Here is a 15,220-nt window from a genome sequence, read left to right on the forward strand (position 1 = left end):
TCATTCTTTATGTGTTAGGCTAGATAGAAATTATTAAGATATTCACCCATAGAGGACATCACAACAAAATCCAATCCAGTCTTTACCCAAATGCTCACTTTCCAGTTACAGCCAGTGGATAACAATCATGAGCAGGAACCCTGGCTGAAATCAGTTAACTCATAGATCAGATCAAGGATCAAGACAGATGATGCATTTACCCACTAACCCATCAGGGAGCTGGTCAATGTTTAAAGTGAAAAAGTATCAGGTTATTAAGTTAAGATGTGCTATTTATATAGACATTTACAGTAGCTATGTAGTGAATGCTCTGTATTTAATTAGATGGCCACAGGACACTGGCTCAGTGTAAGCAGGTGGGGAGAAATAGGAAACATTCTTTGCCATGATTATGACCTTCCCTCACTTTCTCAATTTAAATCCCGGAATACATTTGCATTTTCAAAAGGCCTTCGATAAGGTACCGCACTGTAGACTAATGATTAAGGTCGGAGTATGTGAAGTCGGGGAACAAGTAGCGGAATGGATAGCAAGTTGGCTACAAAACAGAAAAAAGAGAGAAGGAGTTAAGGATAACCACTCAGACTGGCAAAAGGTGGAAAGGTGTGTTCCACAAGGATCGGTGCTGAGACCATTGTTGCTCACAGATTACATTAACGATTTGGACTCTGGAGAAGTACAATTTCAAAATTTGCGGACACCAAATTGAGGGGTGCAGGTAATACAAAAGGAAGAATGCATCAAAATGCAAGAAGACATTAATAAACTTGCAGAATAGGTGTGTAATTGGCAAATGAATTTCAATATAGGCAAGTATCAGCTGGTGCAGTTTGGTAGGAAGAATAAGGAGGCCTCATTGTAGTATTATACAAAATGCAATAATACTACAATACAATAATCATACTTGTGTATGAGGTGAGAAATTTGATACTGTTTGTCAGTTCAAAGTTGAGGGGGATTGCCTTGTATGCAAATATAAAACTTCAGACAAATGTTACTGACAAAACCCTCATGAAGTATAAAGGTTGGTATTGGCGAGGGGTTATAAAATTACAGCACCTCTTGGCCCAACCAGTCTGTGTTTATTCTCCAAACAGTAGTCGTAATTCCATGCGTACTGAAGTAATATATTGCATTTCCTCTATACAAGTCTATTTTTTAAAAAAAACTTAAAAGAATTAGTTGACTCTACTCACTGTACCACCAGTAGCGATGGCCAGGTCCTTCAGTTGGTTCTTCCTGTTGTCACCAAATCCAGGTGCTTTAACAGCCACAACTTGCAAGCCAACCTTCAGCCTGAAGATTAGAGTTGAGGAAATTTTTAAAAATATACATAAGTTTTTTTATATATAAAAACACTAATTAGGATTAATTGCATTTTAATTAATACAAACGGGATGGAATAATAACTAAATTTTAGTTCTTTCGGCAACAAAAAAAAGTGGTGCTATGAAAATGTTTAGCAAACCGTTAATGGTGTTGAGCTTGAAAGCACACAGGTGGCATCCCCACACACCTAATTCACTCCAGACTGTTGATCATTCCGCACAAACACATCAGTTTTGATGTTTAACCCAAACATAATACAAGCTCATAAGACTTACAAAAGTACAATTCCACCTAGTTTAAATTTTAGTTTCTAGGTCTTTCTAGTTGAATGAGGGCAGGAAAACTAACCTATTCAAAACCAACGTGCTGAGTGCTTCACCATCGACATCTTCAGCAACAATAACTAGAGGTTTACGGTGTGCATTGGCAATCTCCAAGGCTGGCACAATGGACTGTACGTTTGAGATTTTCTTCTCACTGAGCAGAAGGTACGCATCTTGGAATTCACATTTCTGGCCTGTTAAAAATAAACTAGGATTTAAGTAACATTCTTTATTAAAAACATATTATCAATATAGATATTTGACTAATTCAGCATTTGGGAATACTCATGCTTAAATTCCAATCCAAAGGTTTGAGAGTTCGAGTACCGGGTAGGACTCACATTTGATCTTCCCCTTGGTGGGGAGGAGCAAAGAGGGAAAAGGGCAGCCAAGAATTAACCTGCCAAACCAATCCAAAAGTTGGTATGAATGGAACTGCTCAAAACAAATGCATTAGGCTATTTACTTTACATTATGAATAAAACCACATGTTCCCCAAGACCAAGCTAAGTCAATAGTATCTCCTTTAAGCGGAGAGGACAAATGCACCAAGGAGAGGGCAAGTTTGAGCACCCTTCATGGTCGAATAGTTTACAAAAGACTCACTTTCTAGGCTTATGCAAAGAAAGGTCACTCTGGCAAGTTACCAGAAGACCGCCTTTTAAAAAAAATAATTCTTGGGATATGGGCATCGCTAGCAAGGCCAGCATTTATTGTCCATCACTAGTTGGGAAGGTGATGGTGGGCCTTCTTCTTGAACTACTGCAGTCTATGTGGTGAAGGTTCTCCCACAGTGCTGTTAGGAAGGGAGTTCCAGGTCTTTGACCCAGTGACAATGGAGGAACGGCGATATATTTCCAAGTCCAGATGGTATGTGGCTTGGAAGTAATGGTAGTCAGCTCCTGCAGATTTATATCCTGACAACAATCAACATCTTTTGGCGGAGGAAGGGGAAGGGGAAAGAGAAAGGATGCCAATAATATTACTGAAGCAGTCTGTGTGGTATTTTCCTGGGTACTTTTTAAAACAAACCTATAAAGATACAAGTAGGAACCAGTTGTAAGTTGTATCAGAGGCAGCCTGAAGGAGGAATTACATACCTTTAGCTGTGTTGATGAAGTACGGCGAGATGTAACCTCGATCAAATTTCATTCCTTCAATAAGTTCAAGCTCATCATGGAGAGTTTTGCCATCCTGTTCACAAAATATTTAACAAGGAAACCATTAGAATACACAATACCTTTTTTAAAAGACTTAGAATGGTAGCATGGTTTCTATCTGAAACAGAAAGCATAGAAATTCAACTTTTCTGCCTACGTCAACACTGTAATCGCTCTAACCAATTGTACTTGCCTTGACAGTGATGACACCCTTGCGCCCAACTTTTTTCATTGCATCAGAGATGAGGTCACCAATTTCCTTATCTCCATTGGCTGAAATAGTTGCTACCTGTAACAAAAAGGAAGTCAGTTTTCTTGAGAACACTGGGTTAGAATGATTAAGGAGACGGTTATGCTGTATTGCATTCATCAATGGCTACAAGTATATTCAAAATGAACACAGGTAGCAGCACGTACAATAGTGTTACCCTGACAGGTTAAAATGAAGTTGCTATGCAATCGACCATTGTAAAACAAATCCCTCATTTAGCTACAGTTTACTGATTTGGCCTGCATAACATGAAAGAATACGTACATAGTCATCAGCACCCCCTGCTAAAAAGTAAATAGGAGAGATAGCTAAGGTCTCCACTTAATAAAGTTGATGGCCCAGAATTTCCTTGGAGCTACTCCCACTCTCCCGCCATAACTTCACTGGAAACCCTGTTAATGCACATAAACGGAGTGTCCAAAGTTACGGCAGTGGAGTGGGAGCAGCTCAGAGAAAATTCCAGGCCAATGTTCAGACACAGAGTGCCCAGGAAGAAAAAGGTGGTACTGCTCCTGAAGCTTGCACTGAAACAGCACAGACGGCCAAAGATAGAGAACTCAGAGTGGGAATGGGAAAGGGGGCAGGAACCAGAGTGGCAGGCCATGGGCATTTGCAGACAAAGTTTTCAGCAAATAGTCACCTAATCTGCATTTGGTCTCCCCAAAGCGAGAAGGGAATAGTGAGTGAGAGAAAAGGAAGCCATTTGGCCCATCATGCCTTTGAAAGCTATCCAATTGGTCCCACCCCCTTTCTTATTTATAGATGTTTTAAGTACACTAATAGGAGCCAACCTACACATTAAAAGAAAACACATCTATATTGCCCATTAATGCTGGCATCTCAAGTCATTGTCAGTGCCAATGTTTTACCATTTTGAATGCCCTTTTTACATGGAATTTTTAACCAGAACTGTGGAGATTATATTCCACGATTACTTCCATTTTTCTGTGAAAACCACAAATCAGTGACATTGGTCATAACTTCCCACGCTATATATAAGCCTTGTGCCTGGGGTTACTCAGTTTTCTTTCCCTCATCGTCAGATTCATCAGAAACCTGTGCCTCGCTCTGAATCCACTATGTGAATTCTACAGCTAAAAACGTTGCAACAAAGTGCCAGAAAACATAACCCAAAAACATTCGATATCAGCCTGATTGACCAAACTGTGCAAGAAAAACTTCAAGGTCATGAATAAACATACACCACAGACATCAAGTCTTGGCACAGGACACGAACGCAGCCACAAGGGAGCATTTTCACTTTTGGTGTGGTCACTCAACCCCCCCTAAAATTGAGATGGGTAGGCTACTGCATCTATTCAAGTTTTCATAAACGAGTGCGCGCGTTCTTTTTGTACCAGGCAAAGAATTTGGGTATTATAGCCATGTAGTTAAAGCCAAGTCCACCTGCAAATGTGCAAAGGATTGCCCCCCAAATTTGTCCCGGGGTAAGTGGTATCATTGAATTGTTTGGAATCATTGCATTGTAGCCGAATCAGCCAAACATCTTGACGATTTGAAAGGTTAGTTATCAGTACTCACTAAAGCTAAGCGGTGAAAAAAAGAGATTTTGATCCAGGAACGTGCCACTGGAAGTCATTCTTTTTAATTACAGTGTAGGAAATCTCGCACCATCCAGATGAATGTCTTCTCTGCAACTTGGATCAATGTCAGGATGGGTGTATTTGTACGTAATATATTATAGCAACATATTATCGTGAACAGCACTTTTCAGTTCTGTATTACTTGAAACACAAATACCTGAGCAATTTCTTCTGGGGTTGTAACTGGTTTGGACAATCTTTTCAGTTCATCAATTACAGTATCTACAGCAACCATTACACCTACAAGGATAAAAAGTTAACAGGCACATCAAAATTGTTCATGGTTTTACAATTTATGCTAAAATATCTAGATCACAAATAGGCATATTTATAAAATTACATTTTCATGCTTTAAAGCCTGTCTGCTGAAGTGTGCAAAAAAGTACAAGTCAGTAAAACATCAAATGTATACACAATGTTGTAAATTTGCATAGTTTTGCAAATCTTTTACCTCGGACGTGACATTACTAATGGACAACTTTCCATGGGCAGTCTTTTTTTTGTCAAGTATAATCAACATAGTCAGAAGATGGTAACTGGTGCAGGAGCAGCATGCAATATGAGATATTGATCCAATTATACCAATTTCTTGCACTTGTTTACTTGCTTATGCACACTGCTGACTCATTCTCTTCAATTTTTCTCTCTTTAACCAAAACAAAAATTGCAGCAGGATCTTATTGAGACTCAGGATCTCTACCCTTTTTTGGGATCTCAATATCTCCTGAAAGTCTCAATTTTGCCACTATGGCTCTGTGGGCATGTATATTTGTTTCTTTGGTTCCACTCCTTATTGCAGGCCTTGGCCTAATACATTTTCTAATCACAATAACACACCATCACTTTCAGACATCAGGTTCCTTGACAGCAAACAAGCAGCAGTTGCAAGTGCTGATTTTTATTCCGGCATTTCAGAAAGGGAAGTGTTTAATAAATTTCTTCTTGCAAAGTTCACCGTGGCTTCACAGTTTAATTTGTTTTCTTACTAATTTTTAACATTTTACTTTGATCAATCTTGGTCAATTATTGAATTATTTTAGTTAATTATTTACGTATTGTATACTCTTAATTCAAATTAACTGATAATTTAATTTTTTAAAACTTAAAATACACCACTTTACAGTGTTATTTGTGGACCATAATTCAAATTACTGAATAATTCATCTTTTTTAAAAAAAAGTGCAATAAACTATTTCTGAACAGAGCCAGGGATGAAGTCCCACAGAAAGATTATTTTCATCTGATTTTTTTAAGCAAAATACAAAATTGATTCCCCATAAGTTACTATAAAAATGCCATGGCTATTGCAGCAAAGTGGTAACAGAGAACCTTGTAGTACCCCATTCTGATCACTTGATGGTGCCGCTGCACAGAAAAATATTTCTACCACAGCACCACCCAGTGGCCAGAATGCCTGCTCCAATCCTCGTTTAGAAATTGCTTATTAGTTGAAAAGCAACTCCAACAGCAGGTGTGTGACTGATACAAGATTTTAAGGATAGCACAGCATGTGTCCTACCCATTATATAGCTTAGTTGAAGAATTTTATACTAGGTGTGGGGAACACTCAAATTTGACAGCTGAATATAAAAAATTTAAAATGTGAGGAGGTTAAAATTAAGTTAAAACATTTCAAATAAGCCCCAAAACAGCAAGGGTTAAATCAGGTCCGATAGTTGCTGCATGAGGAATCTAATACAACTGTACTAACAGACTTTTTGAAATGCACTGTACCTTCTGGGGTACAATTTGATGGGCACGAGCACCCAAGGGTATCTCACCCAAGTACAATTCCACTGAGATAAAGATCAAGAAAGGGTGCTACCGAAGCTGAAAGCAGTCTGAATTTGTGGCAAAATCCAAGCGTGTATAAGGAATTAGAAGGAAAGAAAGTAGCAGGTACTTGTTAGGGGAGTGATGCCAGGGTGTGTGGGGAGAGGGAAGAATACCGAGTGGAGTCACCCAGAATTTAGTGCTATGGTCCCCTACGGCTCCTAATCTACATCAGTTAGACATATAAATATATAAACCTAATGCAAATTAATTAAGTCCACAGACTGATAATCAACTAGGGGGATGTTGAGATGGACAAAGCAGCCAGTGACCTACAAAAGGAGTTCAATAAGTTGGGAATTGGTCAAATCAATGGCAGATGAAATTCAATACGGTTAAGTCCACGGTTCTGCACGCTGGTAGGAAAAGTGAATGTCGCAAGCATTCTATGAATGGTGGAAATAATTTTAGAAGAAAGGGATTGGGCACAATAATAGGTTCAGTATTTAACACCAAATCAGCAATAAACAAAGCGAAAAAAAAGCTTAATTATATTGCAAGATCAAATGAGTCATTCGGGAGAGGTCACGCTGAAACTGCACTGTGCCCTGCTGAGTGAACCCTGAGTACCGTATTCAATATCGGTCATCAAGACATAGGACACGTAACTGCTCATAAAACAACGGTGAGCCTAACAGCACTCACCGTTATTAATGGGCAAATCGAAGAGCAAGTTCCGGCAATCGCACATGCGCAGTCAAACGTGGAAATCCGGAACTTGTGCTCTTCCTGACTCACCGGTGATCTGAAAGCTTCATGTTAAAAGGACCTCGCCAGCTGCAATCAACGGACCAACGTAAACTTGCCCTCCTGCCCAGATGGAAACGAACTAATCTTGCCACAAAAAAGTACGCTTTTTTTTTTAAGGTCTAAACTAACTTTTAATGGCATGGTAAATATTAATGACTGCCAAACAACCTCTCTGGCACAGAAAATTAACTTTTAAAAATGTGGAGTCTCATTACTCCTGATTTTAATAGATTTTGGAACATTTAAATTTAAAAAAAAATTAAATCTAAAAAAGTTTTTTTTTCTTTGTCTCTTATCTCAGTCTTTTAATCTTACTCTCTCTTTATTTTGCTTTCTCTCATTTTATAGTACATTTACTAACCTTATCGGGCACCTCCTGGTCTTTAGTCTAAGTGGTGATTGGTTGAGGGGACGTAGAGATCCTTTCCCCGCTCACACAGCCCAGGAAATAATGATGTTGTTCGCTGAACTCGCATTTCAAAGAAGTTGCCGCCAAAAAGAACGCAGCAACATGGTGGGTGAATTTAAATCTAATGAGCGGTGAGCACTGTTGGTTCACCACTCAGAGCAATTTACAGACCATTGAGAAATGAGGCTTGATTTCTGGTGTCAAAGGATAGAGTTACTAGAAAAAAAAACTGAAGAAATTGAGCTCTTCAGTTTCAAAAGGAAGCCTTAAGAGAAGTATACATAGATACATAAGTTAATCTAGAGCTTTATTTATCAACACCTGCAATGGTCTTCCGGGTTGGCAGTGCAAGGAAGTACAAGACTTGTTCTAGGTTCAGTTAAATGTTTGGGGGGGGGGGGGTGGAGAAAGGAATTTAAATATTTTATCCTGGATGGATGAGTGGAGATCTCCTGAATGCATATCAATCTTGTGAAGTGGCCATTCTTCATGTGTGGGTTCAGTGAAACAGCGTCACAGCCGAGCAGATCCTGCCCCCACTCGACATCCACAAACCTTCCAGCAGGAGTCACTGTATGGCGGTAAGCAGCAGGACCCTAATTGGTTGCACACCGCTGCGCCCCCCCCCCCCACCACCCACCACTAGGAGTTGCAGAGATAAACTGTAGCACCCTCGTCACCACCCTGGTTGAGATCAGCTGACTCAGCACTGACCATCCTTTTTGACATTCCTTTGTAATAATCGGAATGGATTTTTATTAGCTAATCATTTTTTTCCATATCTCAAAACACAGGCAAAAGGTATACCTTCTGAATTGAGGGGCATACACGCCGGCCAGTCACAGCTTGCAATATTAACATATATGACAGTTTTCCTATTTTATAGACATTTACTAAAAAAAACATGCTGGTTGGTTAGAATCAATTAAAACAGGATACATTCCACAAAAACACCTGCATACATGTATTGAAGGTAATGTGATCACAATAACTCTCATAATTCCTACAGGCCCAGGTACAACACAAGTGCCTAATAAACATTGTATGATAATTCAGTATTACTCTGCTGTACAAGAGTATCACCAGTACCAGTTCAACTTAAGTGCTTCTTACTCACAACAGGGAACATGATATCAAACATAATACTGGACCGCATTGGGCTGTGCCGCAATCAACATTACACAGCAGCCTATCCAGAAAGGGATAACTTGAAATCAGGTGTGTGATACAATTTTCATTTTTAGTTTATACTAGTCTATCTCCTGTGGTGCTGCACACGACAAGTCAAGATTAAATGCAGTACTCAGGGTGAGAGGGGCTGGAGAGGAGGGGGAAGAGGGCACGCATGGAAGAGAGACGGCAGGCAAAAAAAAAGCACGGGTGAGCGAGAGGTGCCACCTGTAGCTAGCAGCAACAGTGAAAGTTAGAGATCCTATGGTACTGTTCAAGAGCAGGGAATTTTCCCACTGCTCTTAACTAACACCAAAAACAGATTAACTGGCCATTCATTTCACTACAGTTTCTGGCACGTTGCTGTGCTTATTTAGACAATTTAGAGACTCACAAATACTTGTGATACACATGCAACATTTTATATTGAAAAGTGTATTAGTATGATATGGTATTCAGGCTGGAAAAGTGCATATTTTATGTTAAAAATCATTTCATTATGGATGTATTTGGTAATCAATACAAAGAATGATCAAACACTAACCTCGTCTAATCTCCACGGGATTAGCTCCTTTACTGATTTTTTCAAATCCTTCTTTAGCGATGGCTCTTGCAAGAACTGTGGCTGTGGTGGTTCCATCACCTGCCTCTTCATTTGTGTTGTTGGCAACGTCTTGTACAAGCTTAGCACCAATGTTTTGGTACTTGTCTTTGAAATCTATTGCTTTAGCTACTGTCACTCCATCTTTTGTCACTTTAGGACTGCCCCAACTCTGCTCTAGAATGACTGTTCGACCCTAGATAAAAAGTTAACATATTGGACCACTGTTAGTTACACACGTGGTAGGATCTGGTTTTCAATATTTTGTTTCCGTTTTAACCACCCCCCCCCTCGCCCCCAAATGCCCTGGAGCACCGACTCTGACTGTGGAATGGTATGGTTCCTGCAGCCTTCCGGCATCTTACAAATGGTCATGCTACCAGCCCTACCCAGGTCGTAAACTGGTTGAAAGCAGTGCCTCCTAACAAAGGCAGACATTCACTCTGGGAAAATGGGCTAATTGACCACACTAGGATCAACCCATTCGTGAACACACAAGTCTCAGTGAACAGTTTGCAAGTAATAGAAAGTTTTCAGATAAACGTGGTCCTGCAACCCCTCGTCAGTTTGGAATTCTTTGGCCATTTATCAAGAGAGGATTTGAAAATGTGGTTTGAGCAAACAGATATAACTGCTCAAGACAGTCCTATGGGTTATGATCAAATGAGAGGTGGTTAAAATGAGAGATGGTAAGTTGTTTCTCTCAGAGCCCAAAACAACAGACAATTTGCTGTTGTGCCTGGTTTTTCAGATACTTCACATCTTCGTGTTGGAAATCTTTTTTAATCTCTGTGAAAGAGGCTTTAAAAGACCAGAACACGGACCATCAGGAAGAAAACACGGACATCAGGAAGAAAGCACAGCAGCAGAAAGCCTGTGGATGGTAGGACAGGGTGCAGAAAGACTGTTCTTTTAAGTTGAGTAAGATAGCCCACTGGAGTGGGCTAGCCCTAATGTGTTCTTTGTTACGTTATCAGTACACAAACAGAAGTAGTACAGATTATACCAAATGACTCATCATACTGACACTGTTTCATCTGCTGTGGAATAAAGCAGCTTCGGTTTGAAACCAAGCTTTGCCTCACCTGGTGTTAACTCAGTCTGCCTTTGGAGATCCAGCACAGATCACAATGGAGTTTTGTGATTATTCTTCTGGGTCCCTGTCCCACTACCACAAGTACAGAGGGCAACAGGAGTTAACTTCCATAAAGAGGTAGGTGCTCAAACCGCCCAAGAGAGCAACTGAAACCAATGGTAGACCCAAATTCATAACACCCCCACTTCCTCAGGGTGGGGCAGGCCGCATTTTTCCCCCAGATAGGATAAGCTCTTCGAGTTGACACATGGGCAAAGATGAGGGATGTTAACATGGAATGTCCTCAAGAGATAGCCTGTTGAGCAATTCAGCATAAACGTAATTTATTGCCATTGCTTAGCCCATGGACCTTGAATGGTATGGTTTGAAATTTTGGTTTTGGAAGGGAAGGCATATGCTTAAGATAGACACAAAGGATATTGCTGACCCAAAGCCTAGGACCAGGTCTGTGTAACTGCTATTAGGGCAGACTCAGCTGCAGATGAGATGGTCACTAATTTTCTTGCCTCTACAACTGAAGTCAAATAGAAGATAGATCCCTGCTAGTCACTCAGGTCTCTTTTGAAGATAACTATGAAGAAAGAGAACCATTAGACAAAAACAGAGTTCCCTTTAAAAATAAGTCTCCTTGATGTTTCTTTGGACAATTGAGTTTTTGCACAGGTGGATTACGATGCATCGTGATCACGCTATAAAAGAGTCCTTAGTGTAACGAAGCAGGATCAGTGGATTGCATTCATTCCAAAAGCTCACAAATACACAGATGATCCTAAAATCACTTTTCCACTGACGAGACGACGTTCTTCAAATCTGAAGAGCATATTATAATGAGTTTGCACCCAAACCAATGGCCATAGTGGAACCCATGATAACGGATGCAAAAGCCAGTGGAGTAGAAAGCCGCAACTAAGCAACTTCCTTGCACTTTGTATTTTAGTTAATGATAAAACAGCAAGAGTGAACAATGTTCGTGCTGAATTCCTACACAAGGAGGAGATTGGTGAAGAAATGCTTATGGTCTTAAGAGATCAGTGCCAAGTAACCCTAAACTCATGTTGCAGCTGCCCTTTGGAGGCTGAGGAATTGCTGTGCAGAGTGAATCATAGAAAGTTACGGCACAGGAAGCCCCCATTCGGCCCATCGTGTCTGTGTGCCAGCCGAAAAAGAGCCATCCAGCTTATTCCCACTTTCCAGCACTTGGTCTGTAGCCCTGTAGGTTACGGCACTTCAAATTCTCAATCAAGTACTTTTTAAAATGAGTTGAGGGTTTCTGCCTCTACCACCCTTTCAGGCAGTGAGTTCCAGACCCCCACCACCCTCTAGGTGAAAAAAATTTCTCCTCAGCTCCCATCCAATCCTTCTACCAATTACTTTAAATCTATGCCCCCTGGTCACTGATCCCTCTGCTAAGGGAAATAGAGTGGATAGGGAGGACCTATCTAGTCCCAGCATAACTTTATACTCCTCAACTAAGTCTCCCCTCAGCCTCCTTTGTTCCAAAGAAAACAACCCCAGCCTATCCAATCTTTTCTCACAGCTAAAATTCTCCAGCCCTGGCAACATCCTCGTAAATCTTCTCTTGTACCCTTTCTAGTGCAATCACATCTTTCCTGTAATGTGGTGACCAGAACTGTATGCAGTACTCAAGCTGTGGCTTAACTAGTCTTTTATACAGTTCTAGCATAACCTCCCTGCTCTTATATTCTATGCCTCGGCTAATAAAGGAAAGTATCACATATGCCTTTTTAAACCACCTTATCTACCTGTCCTGCTACCTTCAGGGATCTGTGGACATGCACTCCAAGGTCCCTTTGTTCCTCTACATTTATTGTGTACTCCCTGGTCTTGTTTGCCTTCGCCAAATGCATTACCTCACACTTCTCTGGATTGAATTCCATTTGCCACTTTTCTGCCCACCTGACCAGTCCATTGATATCTTCCTGCAGTCTACAGCTTTCCTCCTCACTATCAACCACACAGACATTTTTTGTATCATCTGCAAACTTCTTGATCAAGCCCCCATCATTCAAGTCCAAATCATTAACATCTACCACAAAAAGCAAGGGACCTGGTACTAAGCCTTGCGGGATCCCACTGGAAACAGCCTTCCAGTCGCAAAAACACCAGTCAACCATTACCCTTTGCTTCCTGCCACTGAGCCAATTTTGGATCCAATCTGCCACTTTCCCTTGGATCCCATGGGCTTTTACTTTTTTGACCAGTCTGCCATGTGGGACTTTGTCAAAAGCCTTGCTGAAATCCATGTACACTACATCAAACGCGTTACCCTCATCGACCCTCCTTGTTTACTGCTCAAAAAATTCAATCAAGTTGGTCAGACACGACCTTCCTGTAACAAATCCATGCTGACTATCCTTGATTAGCCAGTGCCTTTCTAAATGCCGATTTATGCTGTCCCTCAGAATTGATTCCAATAATTTGCCCACCACCGAGGTTAGACTGACTGGCCTATAATTACTCGGTCTATCGCTTTCTCCCAACACTGGTTTCTATCCAAAGTGCAACACTGGTTTCTATCCAAGAGACAGAAGAATGAGACAGAAAATCTTGTGCATATCAATGGCTCTTATGATGATGTTAGAGGCTAACGTGACTTGTATAATTGGATGTGTTGGGAGTACCATGGTGTAACTAAAAAGGAATATGCTAGATTTCATTCTTGTAAGGGAGGATGAGGCAGGTTGTGGCTTTACACAAGACTGCACAATATTTAAAGCTCAAGGGAAACCACTGACATTGTTGTCATCAATTTCTTGTAAGGCTTTCTACCTAGAGCCTCGTGCACCCTTCATGAAGAAGCTGCAGTTATTAGGGTATATGCCAAATCTTGGGTCTTTATCCAGAATGAAAACCCTAGCTGCAAGATCAGTGGTAGTTGGGAGCTTCTTTTTTTCAAAAGAGGTGCAAGGCAAAGTTGTCCACTGTCACTCATTATATTTGATGTCTTTGTCAATGATGTGTTGGATGGCATAGAAACTCTAGTTACGTGGACTTCTCAGTAGCTTGGTTTAGAGAATCTAAAAACATGGGTTTCCATACAAGTCCAAAATCCAGCAGCCCAAAAAAAAAGCTCAGTGCACCAAGGCCCAGTTGTAGCACACCTAACAATGGCCTACCTGGCTGACATCAATTAACTCAGAACAGATTGGTGACTGAACCTTGGACCTTCTGGTTTGTAAAGTTCAGTACCCACTTGTGATGGGGAGCTCATGCTGATCTGATACATTGAAGAATATGAACTGTGGCAAAAATATTTTGAAGGTTCTCAAAAAACTATTTGGCAATTCTACCAATTATCTCTTCCCTCCCATTTGTTCAGTTTCATTAGAGCTAATTTATCTTACAAGCTCCAACAAAGGGTCTACATCTGAAGTGTTGATCTCTATGGATGCTGAAATACCTGTGTATTTCCAACATTTCTTGTTTTTAATTGCAAAGAAAATCTTATGTCCAAAGCAATTATGTACCAACAGTAGCTATACTATTTGTGTTAACGTTGGTATTATGTAGTGAAGTGTATGTATGTAGTTGTGATTTGCTTGTAATAAGAATATTTATATCGTAGAAGGCATTCCAACCGGTTAAGGACAGATCAGAACGCTGACCTACCTTTGGTCCCATGGTAACAGCTACAGCATCAGCTAGAAGATCAACACCTTTCAGCATCAGAGCCCGGGCTTCGGCTCCGAATTTCACTTCCTTGGCGTAGGCTCTAGTGAGATGAGGTGCAAGCAGCCGAGATACAGGTCTCACTTGGCGCAAAACGGTTGGTAAACGGAGCATTTTCTGCAGCAACAAAACGAGAAGATAAGATCGGTATTTTTTTAAAAATCAAAACAAACATTAATTTAGAAGAGACTGAAATCTGGATCTGGCGTCAGTAACATGGGCCTCCCCACATGTCGTGAGGGGACGCACGTCACAAGGTCAAATCAAAGTAACGCACCATTTCACAAAATAAAGAGGAATGCAAAAAAAAAACCCTGTAGTTTAATCAGAATCCGACTCAAACCATACAAGAAAACATTCACGTTTGCAAATAGGTCGTGCAAATCGAGATATCCAGCAATTAACCCTGGTTCCTGCCGTTCATTCATTGCCTCGTTTCATTGGCATGGAAAGAGGTGCACGTATTTTGCAAAATTTGTTTTTTTTTATACATAAAAAAATTAACAATTATTTCCCAAACCGATTTCCAAACGATCGCACTTACTAGTATTTTGTTTTAAAAAAGGAAAGAAACTAATAAGACAGTGACAGCCCTGCCCGTGAGACCGGTTCAGCAACTGCGCGCAAACTGCACGATCCCGAGTCTGGAGCCTTTCTCTGCGGCTCTCCCTGGGTGAACACGTGGGTTTGCAGCCGGGCGCCGCGCCGCGCCTCGCCTCGCCTCCGCCCCTCACCCTGCATAGGCCCGCGAGGAACAGCCTTTTGTAACGCGAAGCCACTTACGGTATTTTACCGACAAATAGCCGAGGCTGCTCGCTGCAATCGGCGGATTCCTGAACTGCAAACGATCGGCGGCAACGCACCCGCGCGATTCCCCCTCTCGCTACAACTCGAGTTCGGGTGAGCCCATATGCTGGTTCAGGGGTTCGACTTCCAGAAGCTTCCACACGCTCAGCGTGGGCGAGGTCAAAGTGCACATTGTCT

At 41.1% G+C, this 15,220-nt stretch overlaps 1 protein-coding gene across 2 annotated transcripts in view; it reads right to left on the reverse strand.

The window, feature by feature from the left end:
• hspd1 (heat shock 60 protein 1) overlaps positions 1-15,195 on the reverse strand; it is an 18,740-nt gene extending 3,545 nt beyond the window's left edge. The window contains exons 1-8 of one of the 2 annotated variants that reach the window (XM_067987792.1): positions 15,020-15,195; positions 14,177-14,353; positions 9,394-9,646; positions 4,845-4,927; positions 3,006-3,101; positions 2,753-2,846; positions 1,678-1,846; positions 1,197-1,296 (exon numbers count right to left, since the gene is read on the reverse strand). In XM_067987792.1, the coding sequence (XP_067843893.1) occupies positions 1,197-1,296; positions 1,678-1,846; positions 2,753-2,846; positions 3,006-3,101; positions 4,845-4,927; positions 9,394-9,646; positions 14,177-14,350 (969 nt within the window). In that variant the 5' untranslated portion in view covers positions 14,351-14,353; positions 15,020-15,195. Of the gene's footprint in view, positions 1-1,196; positions 1,297-1,677; positions 1,847-2,752; positions 2,847-3,005; positions 3,102-4,844; positions 4,928-9,393; positions 9,647-14,176; positions 14,354-14,780; positions 14,901-15,019 lie in introns of those variants that run through there. The other variant, XM_067987791.1, reaches the window with a different exon arrangement.
• Positions 15,196-15,220: the final 25 nt, after the last annotated feature.

Source organism: Heptranchias perlo, chromosome 7 (assembly GCF_035084215.1).
Source record: "Heptranchias perlo isolate sHepPer1 chromosome 7, sHepPer1.hap1, whole genome shotgun sequence".
NCBI classification, from domain to species: domain Eukaryota; kingdom Metazoa; phylum Chordata; class Chondrichthyes; order Hexanchiformes; family Hexanchidae; genus Heptranchias; species Heptranchias perlo.